We start from the raw sequence: 26,952 nt of genomic DNA on the forward strand, positions 1-26,952 counted from the left end.
GCTACGTATCTGTCCTCTCCTCCGGACCTTCCCGTCGCTGCCACATTTCACGACTCTACATACACGCGAGCGTGCACACGTCCCCCTCTCCACCACCATGTCTGACGACAAGAAGAGCGACGACTACAGGGTCGATATGCCTTCGGGCAAGGAGTTCCGCGCAGCGTCACCGATGCCTCGATCAGCCAGTTCAAGCCGCGCCGGTCCAGCGATAACAGAGAACCCCATTGCCGCCGTCCTGGCATACTGTGGATCTTCCATCATGATGACAGTTACAAACAAATACGTCTTGTCTGGCGTCGACTTCAACCTCCCTTTTTTCCTACTTTGCGTACAGGTACGAGCATAGCTCCGTGCAGTAGACCGCCCTTCTAATTCAGCGCAGTCTGTTGTCTGTGTAGCAGCAATCTCGACATGCAAAGCCATGGGCATCATCAACTACCGCGACTTCAACAGCGATGAAGCGAAGAAATGTATGTTTGAAAGACTTGCCGGAGAACAAGAGAATGCTAACCGCACTAGGGTTCCCCATCTCCGTCCTGCTCATCGGCATGATCTACACCAGTACCTGGGCGCTCAAGTACCTTTCGATTCCCGTCTACACCATTTTCAAGAACTTGACCATCATCCTGATCGCATACGGAGAGGTTCTCTGGTTCGGTGGTGCAGTCACACCAATGGCTCTCTTCTCTTTCGGATTGATGGTGCTGAGTTCCGTTATTGCAGCTTGGGCTGACATTCAACACGCTTTGTCGAGCATGGGTCACGCTGCGGAGAAGACCACCGAGGCCATGTCGACCCTGCACACCGGATACCTCTGGATGATGTTCAACTGCTTTTGCTCGGCTACCTACGTTCTGTGCATGCGCAAGCGCATCAAGCTCACCAACTTCAAGGACTTCGACAGTAGGTTTATCAATTTGCGAGGGACAAAGATGTTTGCTAACCTGAACCAGCCATGTACTACAACAACCTCCTCACCATCCCGATTCTGCTCGTTGCCTCCATCCTCGTAGAAGACTGGTCCTCCGCCAACGTCCAGAAGAACTTCCCCGCCGAACAGCGCAACACCGTTATTATGGTCATGATCATCTCTGGTCTTTCCACCGTCTTCATCTCGTACACATCTGCCTGGGCGGTCCGTGTTACCTCTTCGACAACCTACTCCATGGTCGGTGCCCTGAACAAGCTACCCATTGCGCTCAGCGGTCTGATCTTCTTCGACGCGCCTGTCACCTTCGGCAGCTGTTCCGCCATCTTTGTTGGATTTGTCAGTGGTCTTGTCTACGCTCTGGCTAAGGTCCGCCAGAACAGCAAGCCCAAGACCGTTCTCCCCACTACCAACATCCCGCTAAGCGCTAGCAGCCGCAGCATGCAGGACAGCCTGAAGTCATAAAGAAGTCGCTAGGCACTATTTATTGACATTAATAGGCACGAAGGCAAATGACTCTCGTTCCTGTATTTCCCATGGCATTTTTGCGCTGTATTGTATACGAACAAATGTCTTTATTCCATTTCGCAACTGGCCAATAGGGAAGCTTCATTTCTCACAGGTCACTTCTTTTGTACCTTTTATGCCTTGAGCATCTTAACATACACTATTCAGAACTTTAGAACGAGCTTGGCGTTCCGGAGGATCGAAGCAGCGCGACATGGATCCTGCAGTCTGGGGCGGCGGAGTAAAGTGGAGCGATCGGATGTATTAGCACTTTGATCAAGTACCGTTATATTTTCGGACCGTCCTGCCTTCAGATTTTAACAAAACAGCGTCTTCGCTTATACATCACGTATCTCCCATGTCCTCCCCCTCTCCCTCTCCTTCTCCCATACCTTGGCCCCTCTCCCGCCCCCTCTCATCTTACCACCGCCCCCTCTCCCTCCAATCTCAATCTTTACTTCCAACTCCCCCCTCTCATTTGATACAAGTCGCCCCTGCTCCATGATTTGACTCACAAGAAACCGTCCTGGTTCCTGCCATTCACCCCTCATCTTCACGTACGCCCTAACCTCTCCATGATATCTCTCTGGCACAAGTTGCTTTACAGCGTCGCGGAAAAGCATATCACCTGCTACGGTAGCATGGAGTGTTTCGCTCGCATAAGCCGGACTCTTCACCTGTACGCGTAGTCGTGTGAGGCTAGGAGGGAGGATAAGGATATCGTCTCTGCTGATGTCTTCGGGCACCTGTCGGGAAACATTGGCGTACAGGGGACGGAAGCTTGAGGCGAGGTCTAGCGTGTTATCGTCATGTTTCCAACTTCTTCGTCCTTGGGGACGGGCGTTGAAGGGGCTTGGAGACGGTGGGGACATGTGTCTGCGGTAGGCTTCGTCTGGAGTGTCGGGATCCGAGAAGCTCGATTCCATATCTGAGTAGTGCGAGTAGCGCTTGTGTTGGGGACGGCGCCGGGATTGGTGGGGAGGAGGAGAAGAAGAAGACAGATGATGAATTGGCCGGTGACGATGTTGGTGTATCGGTTCTCGAGCACGTTGGGTGTAGAGGTGGGGCATGGTACCTGGGACTATGTAATCTGAGTAAGAGAAGGCAGAGGCTACGGGGAGACGGCGGAAAGGATTATGGTTGAAGGGCGAAGAGTCGAACATGGCGAAGACACGTAGATGGCGGAGTCACAAAATTGATGGAATCGTGATCTTCTTCTCAGAGCAGAAAGCTTCGAGGAAGAGGCACTAAGCTGGCATTTGGTCTGCTTACATGCTGTATAGCTTCCATCGGATCAGGTGTGCGGTTTGAGAGACGGGAAGATACGTTTCGTGTTACCAAACTCGGTATCAAAGTACTCGTGATTGTCATGCAAGCTTGATGCGCAAACACACTTTGCGCATGTGTGCCTAGTGCCCGCTCCAAAACGTGCACATGCAATCTATGTACGTCTGGCCTTTGCGATCCCCCTTTCGGTTGCTCTTATTAGACAAAGGGCCCTTTCTCCACTTGTCTCGATCTGACCCTTCCGGCCTTCAATGAGACGAGAGCAAGTCTTTGTTCTCTATGTACATATAATAGCCTTGCTAGGCGGGTAGTGGACAGTCGTCTTATCAGTTTAACAGTTCCGGGGAGACAGCTGTATGCTATGCGCGAAGACGTTTTGTGCGCATACCGCATACAGTTCGAGCGGGAAATGCGATAGACTTCTCTTGCCGCTTAGTGACATTGATTGAGTGTTACTACATACCGCAAAGGACAAATGGACTCCATGACCGTCAACACCGATCCTCTCACGCCTGACTAAAGAAAGTTAACACCGTATCCTAACGTCCTGTATTTCAACAGAAAAAATGAGCCGTCCTCATCGACAAGACAGCGATAGATAGAAAAGCCAGACAAAGAGCGTGCCTCTTCATACACATGCTAAGGCTAGGCGTTTCACTGCCTCCTCTTATCGCCAAACCGAGGTTGGCTTGTGGGTTGGTCAAGTTTGCCGCGGTCGGGGCGCGTGCGCTCGCTGGCAGGATATCCAAGCACCTACACCTCACCAGCCTTTGCCGCACCACCCTTCTTCTTCTGCTCTACCTTGAGTAGTAGTGCACGGTTAATGTGTGGTAGAACACCTCCGAAAGCGATGGTAGCTCGGATGAGGGTGTCCAGTTCTTCGTCACCTCGGATGGCAAGCTGAAGATGGCGTGGCGTGATGCGCTTGACCTTGAGATCCTTGGCAGCGTTGCCTGCGAGCTCGAGAACTTCGGCAGTCAGGTATTCGAGCACAGCAGTCAGATAGATGCTGGCTTTAGCTCCGATGCGCGTCTTTTGTCGCGTTAGGTTTCGGAGATGACGCTTTATGCGACCACAGGGGAACTACAATGGAAAGGTGAAATTAGCGCGTCGTTCTTTTGTGCGGCGTGCGTAGGTATGCGCGGGGTGGTGGTTGGGCGATGACGCGTATCGGGCAGCTACTCACTTGAAGTCCGGCTTTGGCGGAGTGCGACTTGGGAGTCTTGACTTGCGCATCGCCTTTGCCTCCTGTCTTGCCACCTGTCTTTCCTGCGCATTCTGTTAGCTCTCGAGGCCTTCCGGAGCGCGACGCACGGTCAGCGCGTACCTTTTCCACCGCCAGCCATGTCTGATGATTTATTCGGTGTAAAAGTCGGTGTCGATCGTATCAATAGAGGTGCGCGACCGTGATGCCCGGGGTTCGAGAAGGATTCGAAGTGGTGGTGTTTGGCGGTAGGTGGGGTGAATTGGTAAAGTCTTGCTGGGAAGAGGTTCCAATGTTGTGACAAGGTTGTAGCGTCCAACGCCTATGTACCAATCGGGAAGGCTCCACTTGGCATGTTGGAGGTAAGGCACCAGCCCCGTCTTCAACCGTGATACCGTGTGTAAACGAATCGTTCGTCATACTGTGAAACGCAAGTCAATCTAATTCGACAGAGGCGTGATGTTCCGAATTCTTTTTTTTGTAGATCCTACCGCGACATGGTGGCCGGTGCAGGTGTGCGAATCGTGATTCTGGCATGACCAGATCAGAAAAATGACCAGGAAAGACTGACAAGCACGAAGCTTGGGACAGGGTAAATCGTCAGACAGGAGGAACGATGAGTTGCGAATACAATACCATTTTGAGTCGCCCAGTGAACAGTCGTCCACTCAAGCAGACAAGCAGCTACCGGCAGCTACTTTTCGATACAAGGAAGCATGTGCGGCTACAGCAGATCGGAAGGTGGCTACAGCAGGAGCCAGGACTATTATAATCGTTAGTGTTCAGTTCGACGACTTGACAAGCAACCAGGTGGCACAGTGTCGCCGGATGCGGCAGTCATTAGCTACCACCCTTGGACGATGACAAAGAAGACTAAACAAAGCGTACATCTTCCAACTGGAGATACGAAAGGAATCAGCCTTCAGACGATGGAAGCTTGTTCGAGTGCTAGCAAGTCCTCTTTACTCCCACTGGAATGCTCATAGCTTGTGCAGTGACGTAACAACATGAGTGAAGAAGAGGAGATGTATGGGTGGAGAAACAATTGAATGTGAACACTTACAGCAAAGAAGTCGTAGAAGAGCTCCCTGTCCAGGCATTACTTGTCAGTACTGATGATATATCGGATGGCATTGCGAGCCCTTGATGGAATGCTCTGGGATTCAATGTGGAAATCCCGGCCACGCTTGCTTCGGGGATATAATACCAGCGATGACATGAGATATTGATACGTTGTTACAGTATACTTTGGGTGTTTCCGGGCTTCTACCACAAAAGCTGTGGTGGTAACACAGTGAGCAGCTCGCTCGCTCCTCCCGCAGCCTGTGGTGATACTGGGTCCGTGCGCCATCTTTGGCAGGGTCCCGCTTCGGCGCTACGGCATCCCTTGTGCGACGACATATGTGGATGTTGCCGCAGCCGTGACGAGACCTGCTATTGCGCGTGCGCATAATCCTCACTGCCCATCTCCTCACAGCTTCACTCACTACCCGCGCCTCGTCATCTGTCCAGTGCCCTGGGGTCCGAGCTCTGGAGCCAGATCCCGACACGTCGACCGCGCTGTTGCCGACCCCCGACGCCGCATGCCCACGCTCAGTAAAGACTCACTAAGACGCAACATCGCCGCGACGAGACCTTAACATACGTCTGTCATGGCCTGGCAGTCGCCTTCGGCCATGAACGGCGGCGGTGCCAATGGAGGGGGTGATGGCAATGCGCCCGCGGGGACAGAGTACACATTGCAGGGTATGCAGTTCCCCTGGATCTGCCGTGTACATGGCGGGGAGACTGGCAGGCTGACACGATCACAGGTGTTATGCGATTTCTACAGCTGGAATGGCACAACCATGAACGAGCACGCAATGCATGGGACATCGAGCGCGCCGAGATGAAGGCCAAGATCGCGAAACAGGAGGGCGAGGTGCGGAGCGCGAAGAAGCTGAATGACCAGCTAAACAAGCATATTCGGATGCTGGAGCAGGCACTTACCAACGAAAGAAAGAAGAAGAGCGAGGCAGCAGGAGGCGACTCTGAGGCCGGAGCAGATGACAAGAAGGATCTCAAGGGCAAGAAGGGTGGCGTAAATCCCACTAAACGTGCGTATACCATACTGCCAGGCCATGATCTAGACTTATGCTAACTTGGCGAAGCCCAAAACAAGAAGCACAACTCCTTCCTCGACGTTGACTCGGATTTCTTTGACCGCGCAGAAGCCGACCGCGAGAACCTCAGAGAGAAATCCAAGCTCTACCTTACCAAATGCGTCGAAGAAATCACATACCTCCTTACTCCGCCCCCGCAAGCCTCGCAACAACAACAGAACCTACAGCCGCTTGCTAATGGCAACGGCTACTTGAACCACGGCGAGGCCTCGATGGAAGATATCTATCTACAACAACACCGCCAGAGGCTGCAGTCACAACTCCCCACCATACCAGGCACGTCCATGCCTACTCACCAGCCTCCGAACGTGCCAGTCCCTTCTGAACTTCAAAGCTTAGCCAACCAGCATCAAATCCACCACGCGCCACAGATGACACGAGAACCCTCACAGCAACAACCCCTTGCGCAGAACGCTAGTATGGCTCAGGAACTTCTTGCACAGCAACGTCAGCCCCAGAATCAGCAGCATTATTCGTCGGTACCCGAAGAGCAGGTCGAAAAGGTGACACATGCGTTCGATAGCGAAGGACGCCAAATACCAATTGCTGAGGAGAACGCTTCGGATCCAAGCCAGGCTGCCAACCAGGAGAAAGAGACAGATGATTGGATTTTCGACCCCGCATCGGAGACAGCTCAGGAGGGCCCACCCAGACGGCCAGACACCGAAGAATTTCCATCGGCGAATAGCATCCCAGCAAAATCGCCACCACGCCCTGTAAAGAGGGCCAGCAAAGACCACGTCAGACGACTGAGTAATGATCAGAAAGCTCAACAAGCAGTAGCCCAGCAAGCAGCGAAGACTGATCCGCAAAGTTTCAAAGTCCGATTTGCACTTCGCGGCCATCTCGATGTGGTACGATCAGTCATTTTCACTGGTGGTGGCAGCCCTAGTGAGCCAGAGATTTGCACAGCGGGAGATGACGGCATGATCAAAAGATGGATGATACCCGCAAGTTATGCAAACCAGCACAGCATGAACAATGATCTAGACATTCAGCCATTCTGGTCACATCGGGGTCATGAAGGTACCGTTACGTCTTTAGCAGCCTGCCCTGCTTCTGCTCATTTTGCCACCGGAGGAAGGGTCTCTGGCGATGGCTGGATATTTTCGGGTGGTCAGGATGCCACGATCCGCGTATGGGAACGAGGCCGAGTTGACCCAAAGGCCACCCTTGAAGGGCACACCGATGCCGTCTGGACCGTATGCGTTCTCCCTACCACCTGTGCTAATCTGTTCGGCTCCGATAGCAGCAAGTACGGAGGACCAGACCGTGTCATACTCGCTTCCGGATCTGCAGACGGTACTATCAAGATCTGGGCTGTAAGTGCGCCGCCTCAACTGGTCTCACCGCAGACAAACTCTCGTCGTGGTGTTGGAGGCAGCCGGAGACACTCGGTCACATCTGGATCGAACCACCCATCTTCACCGCAGCCCAGCATCGCTACCACGACACCATTCCATTACATGTTAATACATACCATCGAGCGTGATACGCACCCTTCGCCTACGTGCATCAGCCCGCTTTCCCCCACTGGAGAGAACTTTGTTGTCTCCTTCTCTGACGCATCAATCTTGGTGTATGACACGAGGACCGGCGAGGAGCTGATCGGTATGGCCAGTAACGAATCTTACGATGGAACCCCAGCGACTGGTATCACATCAGTTGTGACAAGCTCGCAGTATCTCGAAAGCGCGTCACAGGAGGCTGGCCGAGGCGGTTCAGACGAGGAAGGCATACATGGCCCGACTGGCTCTGCTAACGGCGGCCTGGAGGGTGTTATAATCAGTGGGCACGAAGACCATCTCATCAGGTTCTTCGATGCCAACTCTGGTATGTTTTCCCAAGACGATAAATTTGACCTTTGCTGACCACGAACAGGACAATGTACATATAGCATGCTTGCACACCCTGCAGCTATTTCTTCGTTATCGCTCAGCAAGGACGGCCGAGAAGCCGTATCTGCTGGACATGACGCCTCTATCCGATTCTGGTCACTTGACAAGCGCATATGCACGCAAGAAATCACCGCACACCGCATCATGCGCGGTGAAGGTGTGTGCAGCGTTGTCTGGAGCCAGGATGGTCGTCTCGTCGTCTCAGCAGGCGGCGACGGCATAGTCAAGGTATTCGCAAGGTAGTATCTTGCAGAGCCGATAGTAGCTACGACTTCTCCTCGCATTTCCGAGCCTCCGCCGTTTCGCGTGAACTATTGGCATTTTTAGCTGGACATACCCCCTGATTTGAGCGTGTGTATATGGACACGTAGTTTGATCGAGATGGGCAAAGGAAAGGCATGATTGATGGATATCTTCTGATGGCGGACCATGGTAATCTCTCATTATCTTCTTGATGCGCCTTCATGGGTGGGCGTGCATTCGCTGGCGCGGTGTGTTTATGTTAACTTCCCAGCTTTGTATTATACGATTGGGATGATCGGGCTCAGCGAAGACACGCATGAGCGAACAAGTCAATCGCTGCCATTCTTGATCCTTGTCTATGTGAACACACGCGTTGTAGTTGGACCTGATCTAGGTAATATGGGAAAAGGAATGCAGTGATGACGTGCGGAGTTTCTGCCGCGGGAGATCTGTGCATTACGTCGCGTAACACGCCCCCAAATTCCGGCAAGGCGCGAACAAGGGGGCCTAAGCAGAACTCTCTGAGCCCTGGATGCCTTGTGAACCCAACCCTCTGTAATGTTGCTTTGCGTCTGCTCGCGCTAGATCTGTTCTTCGTCTGTTCAGGCACACATGGAGATGTCCGCTGTAGTCGGTGTTGTATGATCCTCCCCACGCGAAGCGCGTCGACAAGCTTCTGCCCAGTGTATCAAGCTAATGCGCACACTACCACTATAGCTAGTCGCTCTACCGCAGAGCATACAGTCTGCAAAAGACCTGTACGACCTGCGCGCCAAGTACAAAGATGCCTCGGTCCTTATTACCGCCATATACTCCGAGTCTATGGTCATCGCAGCGTCCCTGTCCCAAGTCCAAAATCTCCTGCAACATGACGCATTACGAGAGAAACCCCAATTGCTCGAGACGTTCGATCGCGCGCTCACGGGATGTCGAGTCGTGTACGGATGTCTCGAGGAGGAAGTAAGAGAGCTGCGAATAAAAGCGGAGAACGACGAACTGAAATTCAAGGACCGAGCGAGGTTTCTTTGGAAGGAAGACACGTTCAAAGAGCTGCTCACGCAGATCCGCGGTCAGCAATCTGCGCTCAGTCTCCTTATACAAGGATTGCAAATGGAGTCAATTGTGGACATTAAGAAGCTGGTTGAAGACAACAGCGTTACACTCGATCAGGTTGTAAAACGGTCAAGGACTCTGCGCCAATCGCACCCCCGTTTGAAGGTACCAGAGTCGCTATTTAGTCAACGAAGCCTGGACGGTAAAGATCTCGACGCAGATTCTATCGCGAAAGCTACCGAGTTCACTTTCGATGACGAGGTCGTCAACTCGAAGGCTTATCGTAGGGCTATGGCAATGGCGCTGTCTTCAAACAACGGAGCGATTGCACAAGAGAGCTCAGATACTGATGTTTTAGAAGACTACTCGACCGCTCTTGGAAGCATGTCCCAGGGCAACGACAAAGATAGGAGCGTTGATCCCATAGACCTTCGCCCACTATCGTTAGAGGAAAGGAAGACTACGATTAGTGTCCCAGAGCCTGAAGCTGAAGCAGAACCAGAGATATCATCTCAAGTCGCCACAAAAGATGATCACGCAGATTTGTTTGATACTCTCGAGCGCGACATACTTTCCTTCATGCCTCAAACCTCATCTACAGCGCTTTGTTTGACTCCGAATCATACGGGTTCTGAAAACCCTTCTGCACTACCGAGTCGAACTGGTCCTCTGACTCCAAGCCATACGGGTTCTGAGAATGCCTCTGCATTGCCGGTCCATTCTACCGACTCTTTAACTCCGGCGCCATTGCGATCGTTCAGTGGAGACAAAGCAACGAACGACTCAGAAGCACCGCCCCCATTACCTCCTCGTCGTCCGAGCGGGCAGCCTGTCGCAACGCCCAAAATGCGTTCAGTGTCTTCTGATGATAGTATATTTTCCTCTGATGCGCCATCCATCCTATCGAAAGTGTCAACCGCATCGACTTACACGGTGTATGAAACTCCGCAGTTGAGCCCCAATTCAACAGGGCAATCGTCACGGAAGCCGCTGCCACTTGGGCACAGATCCTCTTACAATGCTTTAGGTAATGTCGAGTTTGATGTGAATGAACCTAAAGCACAGTCGACATCATTACTCCTGCATAACATCGAAATGAACAGCATCTGGAGATCACTCGTGGACGCAGAGAGAAAATTCGTCGACCGCATGGTAAGACTCAAACGGATGTTCTACGACAATATCATAAGGCAATGGCCAATCATCGAAAAACATCTGAATGCGATTCTTGTTGGCGAACAACTTGCCACACTACATCAACAATGTCTGTTGCACACCATGGATCAAGAACTTGCTGGCAATGGTAGTGCTCTCTGCAATCCGCACATCTTCGAAGTCTGGGTTGACAAAAGTCAACGGCTATATCGGGAGTATTGCCGTAAGATGCCGCATGCGTCCTCCTCACTCCGTACAACTCAAAACATGGACCCGAAGTTCTCACCATATGTCAACACGCTCGGTCTCAGTATCTCTTATTTTGGCAAGAACTGGCAGGACTATTTGGAGCTTCCCATTATACAGTTGCAGACTTATGTCGATAGCTTGGAAAGTCTCATCAACATCGCTGAAACGCTCCGCGATCCGGCAGCGAGTGGTGAGGTCATGCGCTTGAGACGCGCTCTGCAGGCCGTCACTTGGCTCAAGACGTTGACGCTGGCTTTGTTAGAGGAAGCGCAAGGCCGTGAAGACGTGCAGAACTTGGAGAAACGTATTCGGACAAACACCAGTACGCTTTCGCAACTATACCTACACGACCCCAGCCGGCGCGTCGTGCATCAAGGCGGCATGGCGATAAAGTTCAAGGGTCAAGGACCTTGGATTCCAGTACATGCCATGCTCCTAGATAACTACTTTTTCTGGGGAAGAGTTAAGAAGAGCAAGGGAGATGAAGTGCTGGTAACAGACCCGCCTATCGCAATTGCCGACATGGGATTCTTCCTTCCGGTAGACGCACACCAGTTCCAGAAAGCTACTATGCTTGACCAAATAGCAAGGGGCTCAGTCGTGTAGGTTTGATGTAGACGCAAGCTGTCTCAGAAAACTAACGGGTTACCAGATATACTGTCACACTTACAAACAATGCTCGAGACGGCAAGCCAGATTTATTAGGTCTGTACGACATCCAAGACAGGAAAACCTGGACCGATCATTTCATGACAGCTCGGACCAAGTTTTACAAGTGAATCACGCCGATCAACTGGGCTTCTGAATATCTTGTCGTAGCTCGCGGGCTGTCGGGGTCACATGTGAATGTCTCAGTCTCAACTCGTGGGTGAGAGACTTCGTCGCGAGCGCACATGCAGAAGGGCCTTTTCGATCAATTCTGCTGCACACTTGCCTGCTGGTAATCAAACCTTCACCACAGTATGATTGTGCGTGCCGACTTTGCTCAGTAATTAACAAGCACGCGACCATTCCCGAAACTCAACTCTCGCGCCATTCTAACACCGCACCGTCACCACCGCCCTAGCTATATACACCGACCGCGACCATGTCGGGTCTACTTGGGGAGGAACGTGTCCAAGTCGGACATGTGCCTATCTCTGACGGACTCTCTGTCGACAACGTTGTTGGAATTGTTACGGTCTATGACCATAGAGCTCACCATGCAAATCGCAGCACGGCGTACAGAAAATCGCGCATAAGGACTCAGCTGGCCGATGGCGAGTGGTCCTTAGATGGCTGCCATGTTTTCCTTGGTGCCATTCAGGGACAACATTGCTACACGATGGGTCGTGCCGACAACAAGAGCGCATCGCCATCGATGCGCGATGTGTATTTCCCTGGTAGTAGGGTCGGGATTCATCAATTCAACCTCGCACCGGTATGGAAGAGCGATAGCTGGCGTTTGCAGTCCGCTACTGAGACCATTGCGGAGGTAAATGGTGCGCCTATCCAACTCAGCACCCCCCGTACACGAAAGCTGTCGAGCCAGTTACCTCAGGCCGTCCATCTGCGACAAAACCTAGTCAACCACGTTTTGATCAACGGTTTACGTATCGAGATCTTCATGCTGAAGACTGTACGCGGCCTGTATCCGATCCAAGATTATCAACTTCTAGAGTTACGCCCTCAACTACAAGAAGTCGTCCATCGCCCCGAGACCTGGGCACGGGATCAATATCTGCAGCGTCCTGACCAGATTTCCACCAACACGTATCGGGTTCTTGAGCGCTTTACCGGTAATATCGAAACAGCGAAATTCTTCCACCATAACGACAACGGCCAAGGTCTTCGCGACGCTGAATTTCTGAAATTGGCAAAGAACAAGGTGGATGCATCTCTCGTTCGTTACCTGCAGTCAGTTGAAATCAATCATATTCCGGCAGTGATCACCGAAACACATGAGGGATTGGAGCCATATGCTGCCCTAGAAAAGGACATCAAGGAACAACATCCGCGCCTACGCTTCACAATCGCCTCGAAGCTCCTGCGACGGCTCATGTCTGCTCTCACCTTCTTGCATTTCCACAAGATTGTGCATGGGAATGTTACCAAAGAGAGTGCTTTACTTTGTCTGGTGGACTTCAAGCCTGAAACTGTGCTCCTAGTCGACTACTCGAAGTCAACGTCAATCCCCAGCGGCACGCCTGAACCTCTTAAGAGGATGGCCGAAGACGGCCGCGCTGTAATGGAGATCGTCGAAAGCTGCTGCGATATTTGGCAATTGCGCAAGGCAGCTACGAAGGATGCCTACAGCGAAGAATTTATGATGACCAAGACTGAGGCTGCGAGTAGAGAGTTCGAGCTCATGGAGACAATGGAGTAAATACCAATGTCCTTGTTAGCCCGCCCACGGCCGAGGTGGCTGCAAAGGACTCGTTCACAATCGCATCTGATGGCGATTCCAACCTGGAAGACGACTACAAGCAAGCAGAAGCTTGGCTGAACGCGATGGGAGATGAAGAGGAACCACAAGTTGCTGGCATCTTTGGTGTCAATTTCCATCACAGCCTTCGACAGCAGGGAGATGGATCGGATACCGACGCAGATGAGTCGGAGGAAGCCCGGAATGACGAGATGCCAGTTGTTCATGAAAAGGCGGAGCAGGCAGACGATTATTCTCTATCCGATATGCCTACACCAAGCATTAGAGAGAGCAGTTCTTTCACACTTGACCCACGGGCAACGACAAAAACTGCTGGGTTCGAACAGCAGGCGACATCGAAGTCGCTCCCTAGCCGGTCAAGCCTTGAGCTGGCTACACCTATGATGAGCACTCCTCGCTTCGCACCACCTTTCTCGGCACGCTCTTTCAGTTCCTTTGGTGATGTTGGGGGTCATCGCTGCAGCGGTATCTCTCTATCAGCTCTTGCTAGGGTTAGCATTCGTAATGCGCCCACAGTTTCGAGCCCTCCGCCACTGGCAACAGCGGCAACTCCACCTCGCACGGCTACCTCACAAGCTGCGCTTTGCTTCTCTAGCCCTGGTTGGATGCTGAGGGCGCAGAGTGATGACGACGACGACGACTTGCCTGACACGGATCAAGGAGAACAGTTTAGCGACGACTCTGACTAGATGTTATCGTAGGCCAGGATAACCGGGTATAGGTAGAATGGGAACGCAGATGTTGCAACGTCCGGTGAAGATGACAAGAGTAGGATGAGCAATGTGTTTGAGCCGCGACTGGTTAGATATGGAGGTGCATTAATACTACACCCGCAAATACAACACAAGAGAAACAGTATCGAAATTCGACCGTCCTTCTGACGTAACTGTATTGTGTAGTAATAGCAAGCTTTACCGTGTCTAAGAGGCGCAATGCATAGACCGTCTCATCGGGCTGGTGATAAGGCTCCTTGTGAACCTTGAGTATGATTATATGGCGAGTCGTTGACGAGTGGAGTTGCGATTGTGCGACCGTTAGATAGAGTCGAGCTTGCGTTGGACGTTGCGAAGGAGAATCTACACGACTCAGTTAGCAGCACACCAATGTATCATCCAAGTCGCCGCGCTACAATCCCAACATCACGCCAATGCTCTCAATGACTTTGAACGTAGTATCATTGATCTTGGAAGGAATCTTGATTGAATTTGCCATTGTTATGGACTTTCGGAACCAAAAGACACCGTTGCACCAGCCTGAACATTTACGTGTATGAGAGACTGTGCATGGTGTCTCCCACACTACTGTTTGTTCTCTCGCTCCGTGCCCGGTATTTGCGCCTAATCATCCATCACTCCATTGCTTTTCGACCGTTCGTTCCCGTCGCCAAAGATCGTATCGGAACAGCTTATATCGAAGAAGGGTAAAGCATGACGCGGACGGAGGCACCGAAGGACTTGGGAGGGAGGTTGTTCTTGAACTTGGCGCGGACGACACCGGAGTTGCCGTGAGGGCGGGTGACCTTGCCCTGTTTTCATGTTAGATTTGGCTCGTTCGACAAAGTAGCTGGCGTTCATACCCAGATGACGCGGATCTTGGAGCCTTGGATCGCCCGTTGTGCGCGGTAGACGTAGGCTACCCTCTTGCCGGCGTCTGTTGAACGTGTGTTAGCTCATCAAAATTCGTGGTCGGAGCGACATCAGGGCGGACATACACCACTGAGCTGCCTTGACATCGTCGACGCCCTCAAGCTTGAGCAGAGAAGTTCCGGGGTTGGTGTTCCTCTATCCTTCTCGTCAGAACGGTAGCCACAATACGCGAATTCGGTGCGCACAAACCTTGCCGCGCTGGTAGCTGATGTGCTTGCCCTTGACGTAAAGGCGATGGGACTTGTTGTCGGCAGACATGGCGAATTTTTTGGGCGGCCTCGGGGGGATGAAGGGGACGTCTGGGTCGGGGTTGATGCTGTCGTTAGTACAGAGAAGTCGTCGTTGCCAAAGAGAAAGACGAATTGCTTCATGTCCAGTGGGGCGTTCTCGCTTACTAGCGCCACACCAGCCACAGCTGGACAAGCTGTGGCGCAACTGCTTTGCCTCCTCGTTGTCTGAAGAACATCAAAACAAGAGCACGATGGAATGCTGGAATCCAAATCTGTAGAAAAAGAAATTTTTTGGTGGTTTCAATGCATCCTGTGTTCATGGGAGCAACTGGGCTATTTCCATGCCATTGCATGTTGGGCAAAATATGCTCGTTCGGTGGCATTGCGCTCTCGTGACAGTTGAGGCAAGTAAGGCAATGACAGTATACCACTCACTGCATCTGCATGACGTGCGCTTGAGGACTGGTATGCTGGACCTCCTGTCGTTGTATACAACTGTTGGGAGTGAAGGCACAATTCTTCCGCGAGATGTCCCGCCGCCACAAAGGCCATGCTTGTCCTAACCTCCTCTTACCTCTTTGGGCCCTGCCTTGCAGCGGATATGTAAGCCTGGCGCTTCACTGTTGATAACTGTCCCCTTCGACTGCCTACTGAGATGCCGTCGCGTGTCGCCCATCGGCATATTGGGGACTGTATGAGTAATCGGACCGGCCAAAGACGGTTCACTCATCATATCACGGTCTGGGATGATCCAAATAGCCAACGGCAAAATTCTCACATATCCATCGCGTTTGCCAGTGCTTTCACGTCACGTTCGCAAAGCATTGCTGGGGCCAGTACGCCATGGCTGTTGCCAGTCTTCAATTACGACGTGCCCCACCAAAGCTACTAGCTTACCAGTGCTGTCCGCTCGGTATACTCAAAGAGGGGCCGGAGGATTTGACAGACCCAAGTACCAGCCCGAGACACTGAGACGTGCCGATGCTTGTGTATACTCTAATAGAATTTACACATTGTTCGGACTCGGGGAGCCTCGCGGCGGGGTAGCCGTACATGGGATGCAGCTTCCCTCGGGCGCTGTGACAGTGATGCGACACGACCGAGGGCTTGGAACTCAATTGTAGAAAAGCAAACAGAGTTTCAGAGCCTCAAAGTCTATCGACTTCCAGCCAAGTGCGCACGAAGCCGTTCCACGCGCAGTGCATGGTGATGGTGGGGTTGTCCGCGCATCCCTGGGTACGGCTTTAGCAAGGTCTCCTCCGGCGGGCTTCAAGGGTTTTGACTGGTGCCGGAGATGTTTTGCAAGTCGTGCGGCGGCTTAGTGATGCTTGGAGAATGACCTAGTTGTTTACTGATACCTTTTTAAGGACGTCAGACCTCGCTGTGTGTTTGTGTGAAGCATTCCTGTCTGATACCCTATCACCGGCGTTCGAGCGGCAAATTAAAGCTAACCAACGTCACCACCACGCGAAACCGCTAGAGCAGCTCCGATAACCCCACTACATAGGACTTTTCCTCACACACCAACGTCCTATCCGTAGCTTCCGCCCTTACTTCGAGATCTCTCGTCTAACCTTATTTCCATCACTCCCTACAGCCCTTAATTGAGCTGTAACCTTGCGCCCGCCCCCTCCCGCAAAGCGTTTACATCACATATCAACACAATGGCGGACACAGTTATCCAGCCCAAGCAAGAGGAGGTCAATGCCGGGTAAGTAGCCCTCACCGTCTCTGACCGACTTGCTACAGCCTTTGGAGAGCTATTTGGATATCCAACCAATTTATCCGGCAGTTGTTTTCTGCTGAAGCACGTTGCGCTCTTCGGCGGAGGGGTCGCTCGACGCGCGAAGCGCCCAACACCCTTGCAGCATTCTGAACATGACGGCTGACAAATCTCGCGATAGAAACATGGAGCTCAAGGACAACACCATCATTGTTGTTTTGGGTGCCTCCGGTGACCTGGCCAAGAAGAAGACTGTATGTAAAGAAGCAAATACGTAGAGAATCATCACACTAACGTCATATCAGTTCCCAGCGCTCTTCGGTCTCGTAGGTTGCACGACCAAGACTCGCATTCGATTTCTGACCACCAATACAGCACCGAAACGGCTTCCTCCCAAACAACATCCACATTGTCGGATATGCACGCACGAAGATGGACCGTGAGGAGTACCTCAAGCGCGTCAAGTCTTACATCAAGACCCCCACAAAGGAATTGGAGAAGCAGCTAGATGAGTTCTGCGAGTTCTGCTCGTACGTTTCGGGCCAGTATGACCAGGATGAGTCTTTTGTTGGACTCGAGAAGCACATGCAGGAGATTGAGAAGGGCCGCAAGGAGAACAACAGGATATTCTACATGGCTCTCCCTCCCAGCGTCTTCATCACAGTGTCCCAGCACTTGAAGCGCAACTGCTACCCCAAGAACGGCATTTCTCGTGTTATTGTAAGTAGCTCCTATGCATGTTTCCGGACGAATGCAGCTAACCGCTGTCATGCAGGTCGAGAAGCCCTTCGGCAAGGACCTCCCAAGTTCGAGAGAGCTCCAGCGCGCGTTGGCGCCAGACTGGACTGAGGACGAGCTTTACCGTATTGACCACTACCTGGGTAAGGAGATGGTCAAGAACATCCTGATTCTCCGATTCGGTAACGAGTTCTTCGGCGCAACCTGGAACAGGAACCACATCGACAACGTCCAGATCACCTTCAAGGAGCCGTTCGGAACCGAAGGCCGTGGAGGTTACTTCGACGAGTTCGGCATCATTCGTGATGTCATGCAAAACCGTGAGTGATTTACTGATAGTAGGAAGAAGCAATGACTGACAATCACAGACTTGCTCCAAGTTCTTACTCTCCTCGCTATGGAGCGACCCATCTCCTTCTCTGCCGAAGACATCCGTGACGAAAAGGTCCGCGTCCTCCGTGGCATGGCCTCTATCGAGCCCAAGAACGTCATCATTGGACAGTATGGAAAGTCGCTGGACGGCCAGAAGCCAGGCTACAAGGAGGATGACACAGTCCCCAAGGACTCCCGATGCCCCACTTTCGCATCTATGGTCGCTTACATCAAGAACGAGCGATGGGACGGTGTACCCTTCATCCTGAAGGCAGGAAAGGCTCTCAACGAGCAGAAGACCGAGGTCCGCATTCAGTTCAAGGATGTCACCTCTGGAATCTTCAAGGACATTCCACGAAACGAGCTCGTCATCCGAGTGCAGCCCAACGAGAGTGTTTACATTAAGATGAACTCCAAGCTGCCCGGTCTCAGCATGCAGACTGTCGTCACAGAACTCGACCTTACCTACAGGCGGCGATTCTCCGACCTGAAGATTCCTGAGGCATACGAATCGCTCATTCTCGACGCATTGAAGGGCGACCACTCCAACTTCGTCCGTGACGACGAACTCGACGCCAGCTGGAGAATCTTCACACCTCTCCTGCACTACCTTGACGACAACAAGGAGATCATCCCCATGGAATACCCATACGGTTCGTATTGTATTGAAGAGCAAAGCGCACATTTACTGACCATCATCAGGCTCCCGTGGCCCTGCCGTTTTGGACGATTTCACCTCTTCTTACGGATACAAGTTCAGCGACGCAGCAGGTAGGACCTCACCTCTGTAGCAAACTAGAAGAAAAATGCTAACACGATTGCAGGATACCAATGGCCCATGAACGAGCAAAAGTTGTAGGTGGTTGCTCTACACTTTACGAATGCCTGTGGTAAGGTATGCTCGGGATCACAGTGAATATGAGTTTTAGGGTAGTGTGAGCAACTTAGGCACATTCAAGAGAATAGATAATGAATGAATACAACGGCGTCTCAATGTCGTGAATCAAAGCGCTCAACCGTGCATATGTGGTGACTGGTTTTCCATGACGAAGCATTTGTGCCTGGACCTGCATACTTGACTTCCGAAAGCGGAGGGCTGGTAAGCTAGGTATTCCTGGTGGGGTAAAGGGCCAGAGCGGGATGGCATCATCGGCGACATGAGAAATTTTTGAGGAGCGTCGCGTCAGAGAACGCCGACTGAGTCAACTGTAGGTGTCACTGTAGGGAAAATTAGTTGCACACAGTCATCAAGTACTCTGGAAAAAGTGGATATCAGCTCACATGCGTTTGTTGTTGCTGTGCATTGTTGCCGCCAGTCATGCCTAGCCGCAACTTCCTAGAACCTGCCTTGCAATTGCTCTGTGATTCGTCCAAGTTTGCACAGTTTGGTAAAGGCCATAGAAGAGTCATTAAGTATTAATAGTCTAGAATTCCCAACGTTTTCCGGATCAAACAACCAGATTGAGTTGTCGCATCCCTCCCCCGAACCACCTCCGCAACCACCTCCGCGCACACACCATGAGTCCCGCACAAGACATTGCCGGCAGCGGCATCAGCCAACTCGCACGTCAAGTGTCCAACAGCCTCAACCTCAGCACCAGTCCAAACCTCTCCTTCCACAGCCCGCCCTCCACATTTCGCCAACCACCCAGCGGCAGCTTCAACAGCCAAAATCAAACCAACAGCTCGCATGCGCAACAGCTCGCCAAGCAATTGAAGCCTTTCGATACCAAGGACATCAAGGTCCTGCTCCTCGAAAATGTCAACGAAGCCGGTGTCGAGATTCTCAAGGGCCAGGGATACCAGGTCGAGGCCATCAAGGCCAGTCTGGCAGAGGACCAGCTGATTGAGAAGATTCGCGATGTCCACGTCATTGGAATTCGCTCAAAGACGAAGCTCACCAAGAGGGTGCTGGAGGAGGCAAAGAACCTCATCGTCATCGGCTGCTTCTGTATCGGAACAAACCAGGTCGACCTCCAGACTGCCGCCAGCCAGGGTATCGCCGTCTTCAACTCGCCCTTCAGCAACTCGCGCTCCGTCGCAGAACTCGTCATCTCCGAGATCATCGCGCTCGCCCGTCAGCTCGCCGACCGCTCTATGGAACTACACAACGGCACATGGAACAAGGTCAGCAAGGGCTGCTGGGAGATTCGCGGCAAGACGCTGGGTATAGTCGGATATGGTCACATTGGTAGCCAACTGAGTGTGCTGGCTGAGTCCATGGGCATGAGCGTCATCTACTACGACGTTCTTACCACAATGGGTCTGGGAACTGCGCGACAAGTAGCGACGCTGGACGACCTACTTGCACAAGCAGACTTTGTCTCTCTTCACGTTCCGGCTACCTCTGAGACCAAGAACCTGATTGGCAAAGAACAGTTCGCAAAGATGAAGGACGGCAGCTATCTCATCAACAACGCCCGTGGTACTGTTGTCGACATTCCCGCCATGATCGAGGCCAGCCGCTCTGGCAAACTCGCAGGTGCCGCCATCGACGTCTTCCCCAACGAACCCGCCGGCAACGGCGACTACTTCTCCAGCGACCTCAACTCCTGGACCAAGGACCTCGTTGGTCTGAAGAACATCATCCTCACTCCCCACATTGGTGGCAGTACCGAAGAAGCGCAGTCCGCCATTGGTGTCGAAGTCAGCACAGCACTCGTCCGCTACGTGAACGAGGGCACCACACTCGGAGCCGTCAACTTGCCAGAAGTCAACCTACGTAGCTTGACTCTCGACCAGCCAGACTGCATGCGTGTCATCTACATCCACAAGAACGTACCGGGTGTGTTGAGACAAGTCAACGGTATCCTTCTCCACCACAACATTGAGAAGCAAATGTCCGATTCAAGAGGCGATGTCGCATACCTCATGGCGGATATTAGTGAAGTCAAGGAGGGTGAGATTAGGGATCTGTTTACCAGCTTGGAGGAGCTTTCTTGTAAGTCTACATCAGCTTCTTTGTGTACCGTGGAATTGACAGCTAACCTTATCCAGCATGTATCCGTACCAGGGTCCTGTACTAGGCGGACAGTCCTTCCCGGGATCGCGAACAAAGACACGAGGATGCTCAGAAGCGTTCTCCATCCTCGATCGATCTCGTTCAGCAACATCAAAACGATACGGCTTCTGATATCTTGGGTTCGCTGCCGCATATCCGTGACCTCAAAAGTATGGGTAGAAGGCTATCGTACGGCGTCTGATTGATTTTGCATATACACTGGCTAGGGAAGAACAGGGATAGAAAAGTAGAGTTCAACACTGCGTTGTTTATTACTAGCATCCTGAATGAGATACATGAGATACGAAGAGAAGAGAAACCTCGTCCTTAACCCTAACTCTGACCCTAACCCTACGATACACAGCGGTTACAGGGTTAGCTTACTTACTCCCACTACTTCAGTTGTTCACTCTTCTTCAGTTAGTCACTCTTGTTGTAATAGTTACTCTAACCTTTTTCTTCGAGATGTTTCAACCTTTATTCAGCCTGCATTCTTTTTACGCTTCATTCTTAACTATCTCTTTTTTGACATCTTTTCCGAATTCTACTCTGACTACTCTAGCACCTCTACTATATTCTAGCAGATCTTCCAGCATAGCCTGGTCCTCAATCTCAACCGCCCGATCGAGCAAGCCTTGCAGAAATTCTTTGTCGTAGCTTCCACGCCCTAGTAGCCTACGAACAATGCTTCGGTACCCCTTGGAAACTGCTTCCGCAAGTGCATTCCCTTGCTCCGCATTGTACTCTAGAAGCAGAGAAACAACTTCAAAATGTCCATTTTGTACTGCTGTCTCCAACGCCGGCTTACACGCACTCGCACCATGTTCTAGCAACACCTGAACTACCTCGTTGTGCCCGTTTCTACAAGCGCCTAGAAGGGGTCGTTGCCTGTACTCGCTAGACAATCCTAGGCCGTCTACACGCGCTCCAAGAGCAAGGTAGCGCTCCGTCATATCTACCCACCCATGTCTTGCGCTATATACCAAGAATCCTGTGTATTCCTTAACACCAAACGTTCTGCTAATGCAGTGCTCCCTTCGTTTCTCCATCACCACGTCAAAAATCTCCTGACTAGGTGTGTTTAGCAAAGCTAGCTCTCTTTCGTTGGAAGAGGGATAGGATGGCCGTTTAATCTTTCTCGAACACAACCACGGACGCTCTACTGCCTGGAACTCCAACACGAACCGCGTCACTCCTACACGTCCATACTTGGCAGCTTCCACTAGAAAGGAAGTTCGCAGTCTTTGAAAGTCACTCTCGTACCGTAGGTCCATCATAGCGGCAAGAATCTCGTGATTACCGTACCGAGCAGCATGGAGATGTGCCCTACCAAAGATAAGACTGCTTCTCGCCAAACCCTTTCTGCTCGAGATCCACCTAGAAACAACAGGGAGCGTCTGTGTGTATACGGCAGTAATATAGACATCAGTATCCAAGTTACTATCATTAAAAAGCCCGTTGCGCCAGGCCACGGCTTGGTCCACCGTCCATAGGTCGTCAAGGCGTACACTACACGTTTCCAACACAAGAGGGCATAACTGCCGAACGTAGTCGTACTCGTTTCGTTCGTCATCCGTCTCTTGGCTTAGTCGGTTGGCGACGCTGCGAATCCAGAGTAGCACAGGAGCCCCACCGCAACGCTCGTTCAACACTCGGCGTTCAAGATACGTTGTAGCGATAGAAGGTACAGCCTCGTCGCTGCCGAAGGGCAGGGGCTTGAAGTAGGTATCAAGAAGCTTGAATAACGAAAGCGCAGCCACAATCTCGCTAGCAAAGATCTCTATAGCCGTTGGTAAGCAGAAGATGGCACAGTCGGCAGGGCAAAGCCTACTATTCACAAGCCGTAACCGGAGGCCGCGCTTGATTCCCCGGACTAGAATAGCCCAACCAAGGATTTCGTGCAAAAGCTCTACTGGCAAATCGAGTATATGCATAGTGTGTGAGAAACGGTTGACTTCGTGAACAAAAACGGCCACTTGCTAGCAAGAGGAGATTTAATAAGTAGGTAGAGGGTCCAGTTGCCATTTTGACCTGAATCGCTATGACTTTTGTAACGTTGCATTAAGGGAAAAAGCGCGCTTACAGGAGACCGTTAATTGGCTACTACTAGCGGTCTAATTTTAGATGTTTGTATGCCTGTGTATCTGCCATGAGGTTGCGATAAACTGACAACTTCTCCGCATGCACATACCCCTCCATAGCCTTAGTACATAGCTATACCAGCTCCATCAAGTTCTCACATTCCACGCTCTATCCCATCGCCCTCTTTTAATTGCTTCAGTTTAGTATCGTCTCGCGCTGTGAATGAGGTGTTTGAGGAGAAGACGAATGGGGCCCAAGGGTTAGGTTTCCAGGGGATGAAGGTGATTGATGGAAGAGAGCAAGAGTCAGAGTTCGACCGCGAAGGATCTGGAGCTGCCTCTAGAGATCGGAGTCAGAAGAGAATGAGGTCGTTCACACTATCGTCTTGAGCTTTCTTGACATCCCCCTCAGTTCAGTCAATCACGCTTTCCTAGCAAGGCTCTTCAACATACTCTCTGCTCCACGGCCTCGGTCCAGACCGGCTAAGTGAATTTGTTTTAACGCAGTACTGAGTCTCAAGATATAATCTGAACTATGATACCTTCCATAGGGAGAAGATGAGGAGATTCTTCCAATCATTGATTCCAGGACGAGATGCAATCGAGATGGTGGTGATCAGGCGCGTTTCATGCGTCGATGTGATCAACGCCGGTAGTAAGGCAAGTCAGAGCCGAAACTTGAAAGATCTCTTGTTTCGGACGCATATTGCGTGGTCTATGAGGTCGCTGTGATATGAAGTGGGCTGGTAGAGGAGCGCTCTTAGCCGAGAGTGATGATCACTTTTGTCGCAAATTGTAGCCAAATAAAATCCTCCTCATCAGGACTGATGGGTAACACGTAAGAGTTCGTACCCTCTCCACGGCGTAAGGTCGGTATGCCATTGGTGGTAGAAGCCAACTCGTCGAGCCCTGCAGCTTTTATTGTGGTCATCAAACGAGTACCACAGGGCATCGCGAGCCCTACACGTTCGTAATGCGTTCCGTGGTCTTGTAGTATCATCAGCGGATGGGATGCGAGGTGATAATTGGGTAGAACCGCGCATGTGACCCAATTGCTGTCGTAGTGATCAGGTGGGGCTTGATCCCACAAAATTTCCGTGTAAAAGTTAGGGTCATCGTAATTCAATTTCATACCGCCGACGGGAAGCGCCAGCATCGTTTTCGTTTGCGTGTGCTCTGAAAGTCAATTGACCGGAATTGGATAATCCGACCTGAATATGTTTACTATAGGAAGATGATGAATATGGACGGTGATTTGTAAGTACTGTGAGGTCTCTATGTGGTTCCAATCGGCACACCCATCTCGAACGTGGCCCGAGAAGCTGACAGCGTCCTCCTTTGATGGATGGAATTGGTCTTCAATGGGCGAGAAATTAACAGGACCAATCCAACCAAACGGTGACCAACTGGGATATCCCAGTCGTCTGGTAGCGGGTCTGCTGTGCGTCCAGTTTACGCATACGATCTTCGGGCCAGCCACCGATGTTTGGTATGGTAGGCCGCATATAGTACCGATAGACGGGTTTCTCGTATGGTGGTAGTTCAGAACGCCCAGTATTGCGTTCAAGACGTCATTCTCGTAGCTGAGTTGACGTCTCATGTACTGCTCCAGCAATCGCATGATTCCTTCGAGTCCGTCATTCCTAGCCTTCAAGGCTCGCGAATTCAAGGTACCTTCGAGTATAGAGATGGCCGGTCCATGATGACGCCAAAGTTCTTCGTGTTCTTCCGCTGTGTTGCAAACGAACAAAATCCCACTCTCCGTAAAGTATAGTCTTCTTCGTGCAACGTAGCCTTCTTGAAATGTCCAACCCCGTGTGAACCACGGAGAACCGGCAACAGCACGGTGAGCATTTTCTGGAGTAAACGATAGGTACACATTTCCAATCGAAGTATTTAGGAACCTCAACTTTCGTGCGTTACTTACACCCGGTAGGCCATAGGAGGGGTCACTGCCTGCTGCGGCGATCAGGGTGAGCACCGATGAGGTGTAAATCAAATCCATCTGTTGAATCTGATGATGCTTATCCTCTGCTTCATCTTGCTTTATACACTAGTCCTTTGATCAGAAATGCTTACTTGCTAAGAGTAGCACTTACGAAAGCGCTGTGAGTGATATTAGCTCAAACTTCCGAAACGATCGGTGCAGAGAAACTCACTCAACCCAGAGATACCGATACCCTAGAAGTAGAGTAGCCTTGATACCGTCCTCTATAGTACGAGGCAACATAGTAGGCAGAATTCCAGACGTCGAGTCTGTCTTAAAGACCAGGCCGCCCCATACATAGGACAAAGCCACATAATGGCAGTCTAGAGGTGCTGAAACGACAGCTCTTTCCATACAGTCAATTACTCTCAGGTTCTGCGGTCCTTGATGTACACTAGATTTGCACTCAATATGTAAGTCGCATTTGTCAAGCCAGCTTTTGATTGTGCCGAAATCACAGTGTACGCCCTCAACATTTTCGGGGCTTGTCAGAGCATATATCGGATCTTGCCAAACTTGGACGGGTCCGGGTCGCCCAATCCCTCCTCTTTCGATTCCGTTCGAACCATGAAAGATAACGAAGCCTCCACCGTCATGCAAACGTTTCCAACGCAATAGAAAAGGCCCATTGAAGCTAGGTGTTTCATCTTGGTATGCCTGCATCACCATTCCAAGCATTTGACACACCTTACAAGCTGATAACAAAAGCTGTTCCGCTTTCTCTTCGATTCTGAAAATATCTGCACTGTCTTTCTCGAACGGTATTTTTGGCCATGCTGCCAAACATCGGTCGCACGTATGGCCCTTTTCCGATCGAGATTGCCCAGGCTCATGATCCGGGATACCGATCGCTTTTATCATGTCGCTCATGATAGGTAGTAGGGATATTCGGAAACGAAAAAGCTCGCTTTTACTCCATTCTACGCAACAGGCAAAGTATTTGCTAAACATGTATGTTGTTTTCCGTCTTGCAGTGCTGCAGTATTCGTAGGTGACTAGGAAGGCTGCAGCCGCCTGTTGGGAATGATTCATGGATAAGCACTATGGCACGTGATCGTCCATTTGCCCCTCTGGTCTTCCATTTCAAGACAACTAAGCAATTGCCTGTAGAGTCTCTCATAACGCAGCTACGTCCACGAGTTTTAATGAACATGTTCGAACATTTCAACTTGGTCATTCCATCAAAATCCTTGGTCTCATACAGCGGTAATTAATTACTGGTAGCGAGCTCGTGGAGTCGGTGACAGCCCCGTAGACAGGTGTACAAGTGCACAGTCACGTAGTGGATACAGCTGAGCCATGACCTCCCAGCCATCTCTTTGACGATCGGTCAACACGTTGAACGTTTGTGCTCTAGATTTCCCGATGTTGAAGAACAATGAGGTGTTGACGCCCACGTATCATGGTGAGGCGGCACGTTTCAGGCAGCCCAGTCAAGTAAGAACGGATGTGGGAGAAGCCAGATTCCCGAGGGGCGAAACGTTTGCAAGGAGTCTACTTGCATAAACTCTGGGGAAGGACTGACGCTTTAGATGACATGAGTGGAGAACGGGACAGTGCGAGTAAGAATGCTGGCATGCATTGGGAGTGGTACGCAGCACGTAGGAAAGACGAGCAACGTCACAGGCTGCTCCAGAAGTGTCGAGGGAGGATGCCGATCCGACGCAGGCTGGTGAGGCTATTTTGCGTGCGTTTGTGAGGAGGTGCATATGGTGAGACGCCTGTGTGCGCGGTTCCAGTGGTTCCAAGAGGTTGAGCAGTGGTGGTTGGCTCGGCCCCCTGGAGGAGGTCCGTGCGGGTTGGCGGGATGTTGGCGGTGAGAGGCGATTAGCGTGACCAGAGAAAGTCGACAACACGGCGGGCAGCAGTTCGCATATCTTCGCCCACACGATTGCACTTCTCTCCTTTAGGGATGCATCGAGCCCTGTGACTGCAGCGATATCCCACGCTGACAACGCCCACGACAACGCCCACGAAGAAGCCAGCGACCGCACCGAATTAGCGAGCTGAGCGTGCTGTCCACCACCAGGGAAGCCGCCTTTGGACCCTGATTCCGCACC

General features: G+C 51.5%; 9 protein-coding genes across 9 annotated transcripts; 6 read left to right on the forward strand and 3 right to left on the reverse strand.

The window, feature by feature from the left end:
• Nucleotides 1-97: 97 nt before the first annotated feature.
• On the forward strand, nt 98-1,396 carry AA0111_g7720 (GDP-mannose transporter; the record flags this gene model as incomplete). Its single annotated transcript, XM_028654089.1, has 4 exons — nt 98-337; nt 386-473; nt 523-906; nt 957-1,396. 4 exons carry the CDS (start codon nt 98-100, stop codon nt 1,394-1,396), a joined length of 1,152 nt encoding a protein of 383 aa, XP_028504675.1.
• Nucleotides 1,397-1,776: 380 nt separating this feature from the next.
• On the reverse strand, nt 1,777-2,601 carry AA0111_g7721 (hypothetical protein; the record flags this gene model as incomplete). Its single annotated transcript, XM_028654090.1, has 1 exon — nt 1,777-2,601. One exon carries the CDS (start codon nt 2,599-2,601, stop codon nt 1,777-1,779), a length of 825 nt encoding a protein of 274 aa, XP_028504676.1.
• Nucleotides 2,602-3,478: 877 nt separating this feature from the next.
• Nucleotides 3,479-4,071, reverse strand: AA0111_g7722 (hypothetical protein; the record flags this gene model as incomplete). The annotated part of the gene is made up of 3 exons (XM_028654091.1): nt 3,479-3,757; nt 3,912-3,994; nt 4,053-4,071. The coding sequence occupies 3 exons, from the start codon at nt 4,069-4,071 to the stop codon at nt 3,479-3,481; spliced, it is 381 nt and encodes a 126-aa protein (XP_028504673.1).
• Nucleotides 4,072-5,581: 1,510 nt separating this feature from the next.
• On the forward strand, nt 5,582-11,468 carry AA0111_g7723 (Striatin; the record flags this gene model as incomplete). Its single annotated transcript, XM_028654092.1, has 6 exons — nt 5,582-5,675; nt 5,741-6,025; nt 6,080-7,924; nt 7,973-8,217; nt 8,950-11,291; nt 11,342-11,468. 6 exons carry the CDS (start codon nt 5,582-5,584, stop codon nt 11,466-11,468), a joined length of 4,938 nt encoding a protein of 1,645 aa, XP_028504674.1.
• Nucleotides 11,469-12,013: 545 nt separating this feature from the next.
• On the forward strand, nt 12,014-13,054 carry AA0111_g7724 (hypothetical protein; the record flags this gene model as incomplete). The annotated part of the gene is made up of 1 exon (XM_028654093.1): nt 12,014-13,054. One exon carries the CDS (start codon nt 12,014-12,016, stop codon nt 13,052-13,054), a length of 1,041 nt encoding a protein of 346 aa, XP_028504671.1.
• Nucleotides 13,055-13,179: 125 nt separating this feature from the next.
• On the forward strand, nt 13,180-13,803 carry AA0111_g7725 (hypothetical protein; the record flags this gene model as incomplete). Its single annotated transcript, XM_028654094.1, has 1 exon — nt 13,180-13,803. One exon carries the CDS (start codon nt 13,180-13,182, stop codon nt 13,801-13,803), a length of 624 nt encoding a protein of 207 aa, XP_028504672.1.
• A 716-nt stretch (nt 13,804-14,519) lies between these two features.
• AA0111_g7726 (hypothetical protein) lies at nt 14,520-15,018 on the reverse strand (the record flags this gene model as incomplete). Its single annotated transcript, XM_028654095.1, has 4 exons — nt 14,520-14,639; nt 14,691-14,764; nt 14,826-14,895; nt 14,950-15,018. The coding sequence occupies 4 exons, from the start codon at nt 15,016-15,018 to the stop codon at nt 14,520-14,522; spliced, it is 333 nt and encodes a 110-aa protein (XP_028504669.1).
• Nucleotides 15,019-16,654: 1,636 nt separating this feature from the next.
• On the forward strand, nt 16,655-18,682 carry AA0111_g7727 (Glucose-6-phosphate 1-dehydrogenase; the record flags this gene model as incomplete). Its single annotated transcript, XM_028654096.1, has 8 exons — nt 16,655-16,701; nt 16,895-16,967; nt 17,019-17,039; nt 17,089-17,433; nt 17,489-17,771; nt 17,820-18,476; nt 18,526-18,594; nt 18,648-18,682. 8 exons carry the CDS (start codon nt 16,655-16,657, stop codon nt 18,680-18,682), a joined length of 1,530 nt encoding a protein of 509 aa, XP_028504670.1.
• A 659-nt stretch (nt 18,683-19,341) lies between these two features.
• Nucleotides 19,342-20,849, forward strand: AA0111_g7728 (D-3-phosphoglycerate dehydrogenase 2; the record flags this gene model as incomplete). The annotated part of the gene is made up of 2 exons (XM_028654097.1): nt 19,342-20,764; nt 20,821-20,849. 2 exons carry the CDS (start codon nt 19,342-19,344, stop codon nt 20,847-20,849), a joined length of 1,452 nt encoding a protein of 483 aa, XP_028504677.1.
• Nucleotides 20,850-26,952: the final 6,103 nt, after the last annotated feature.

Source organism: Alternaria arborescens (assembly GCF_004154835.1).
Source record: "Alternaria arborescens strain FERA 675 chromosome Unknown contig_18, whole genome shotgun sequence".
Taxonomy (NCBI): Eukaryota; Fungi; Ascomycota; class Dothideomycetes; order Pleosporales; family Pleosporaceae; genus Alternaria; species Alternaria arborescens.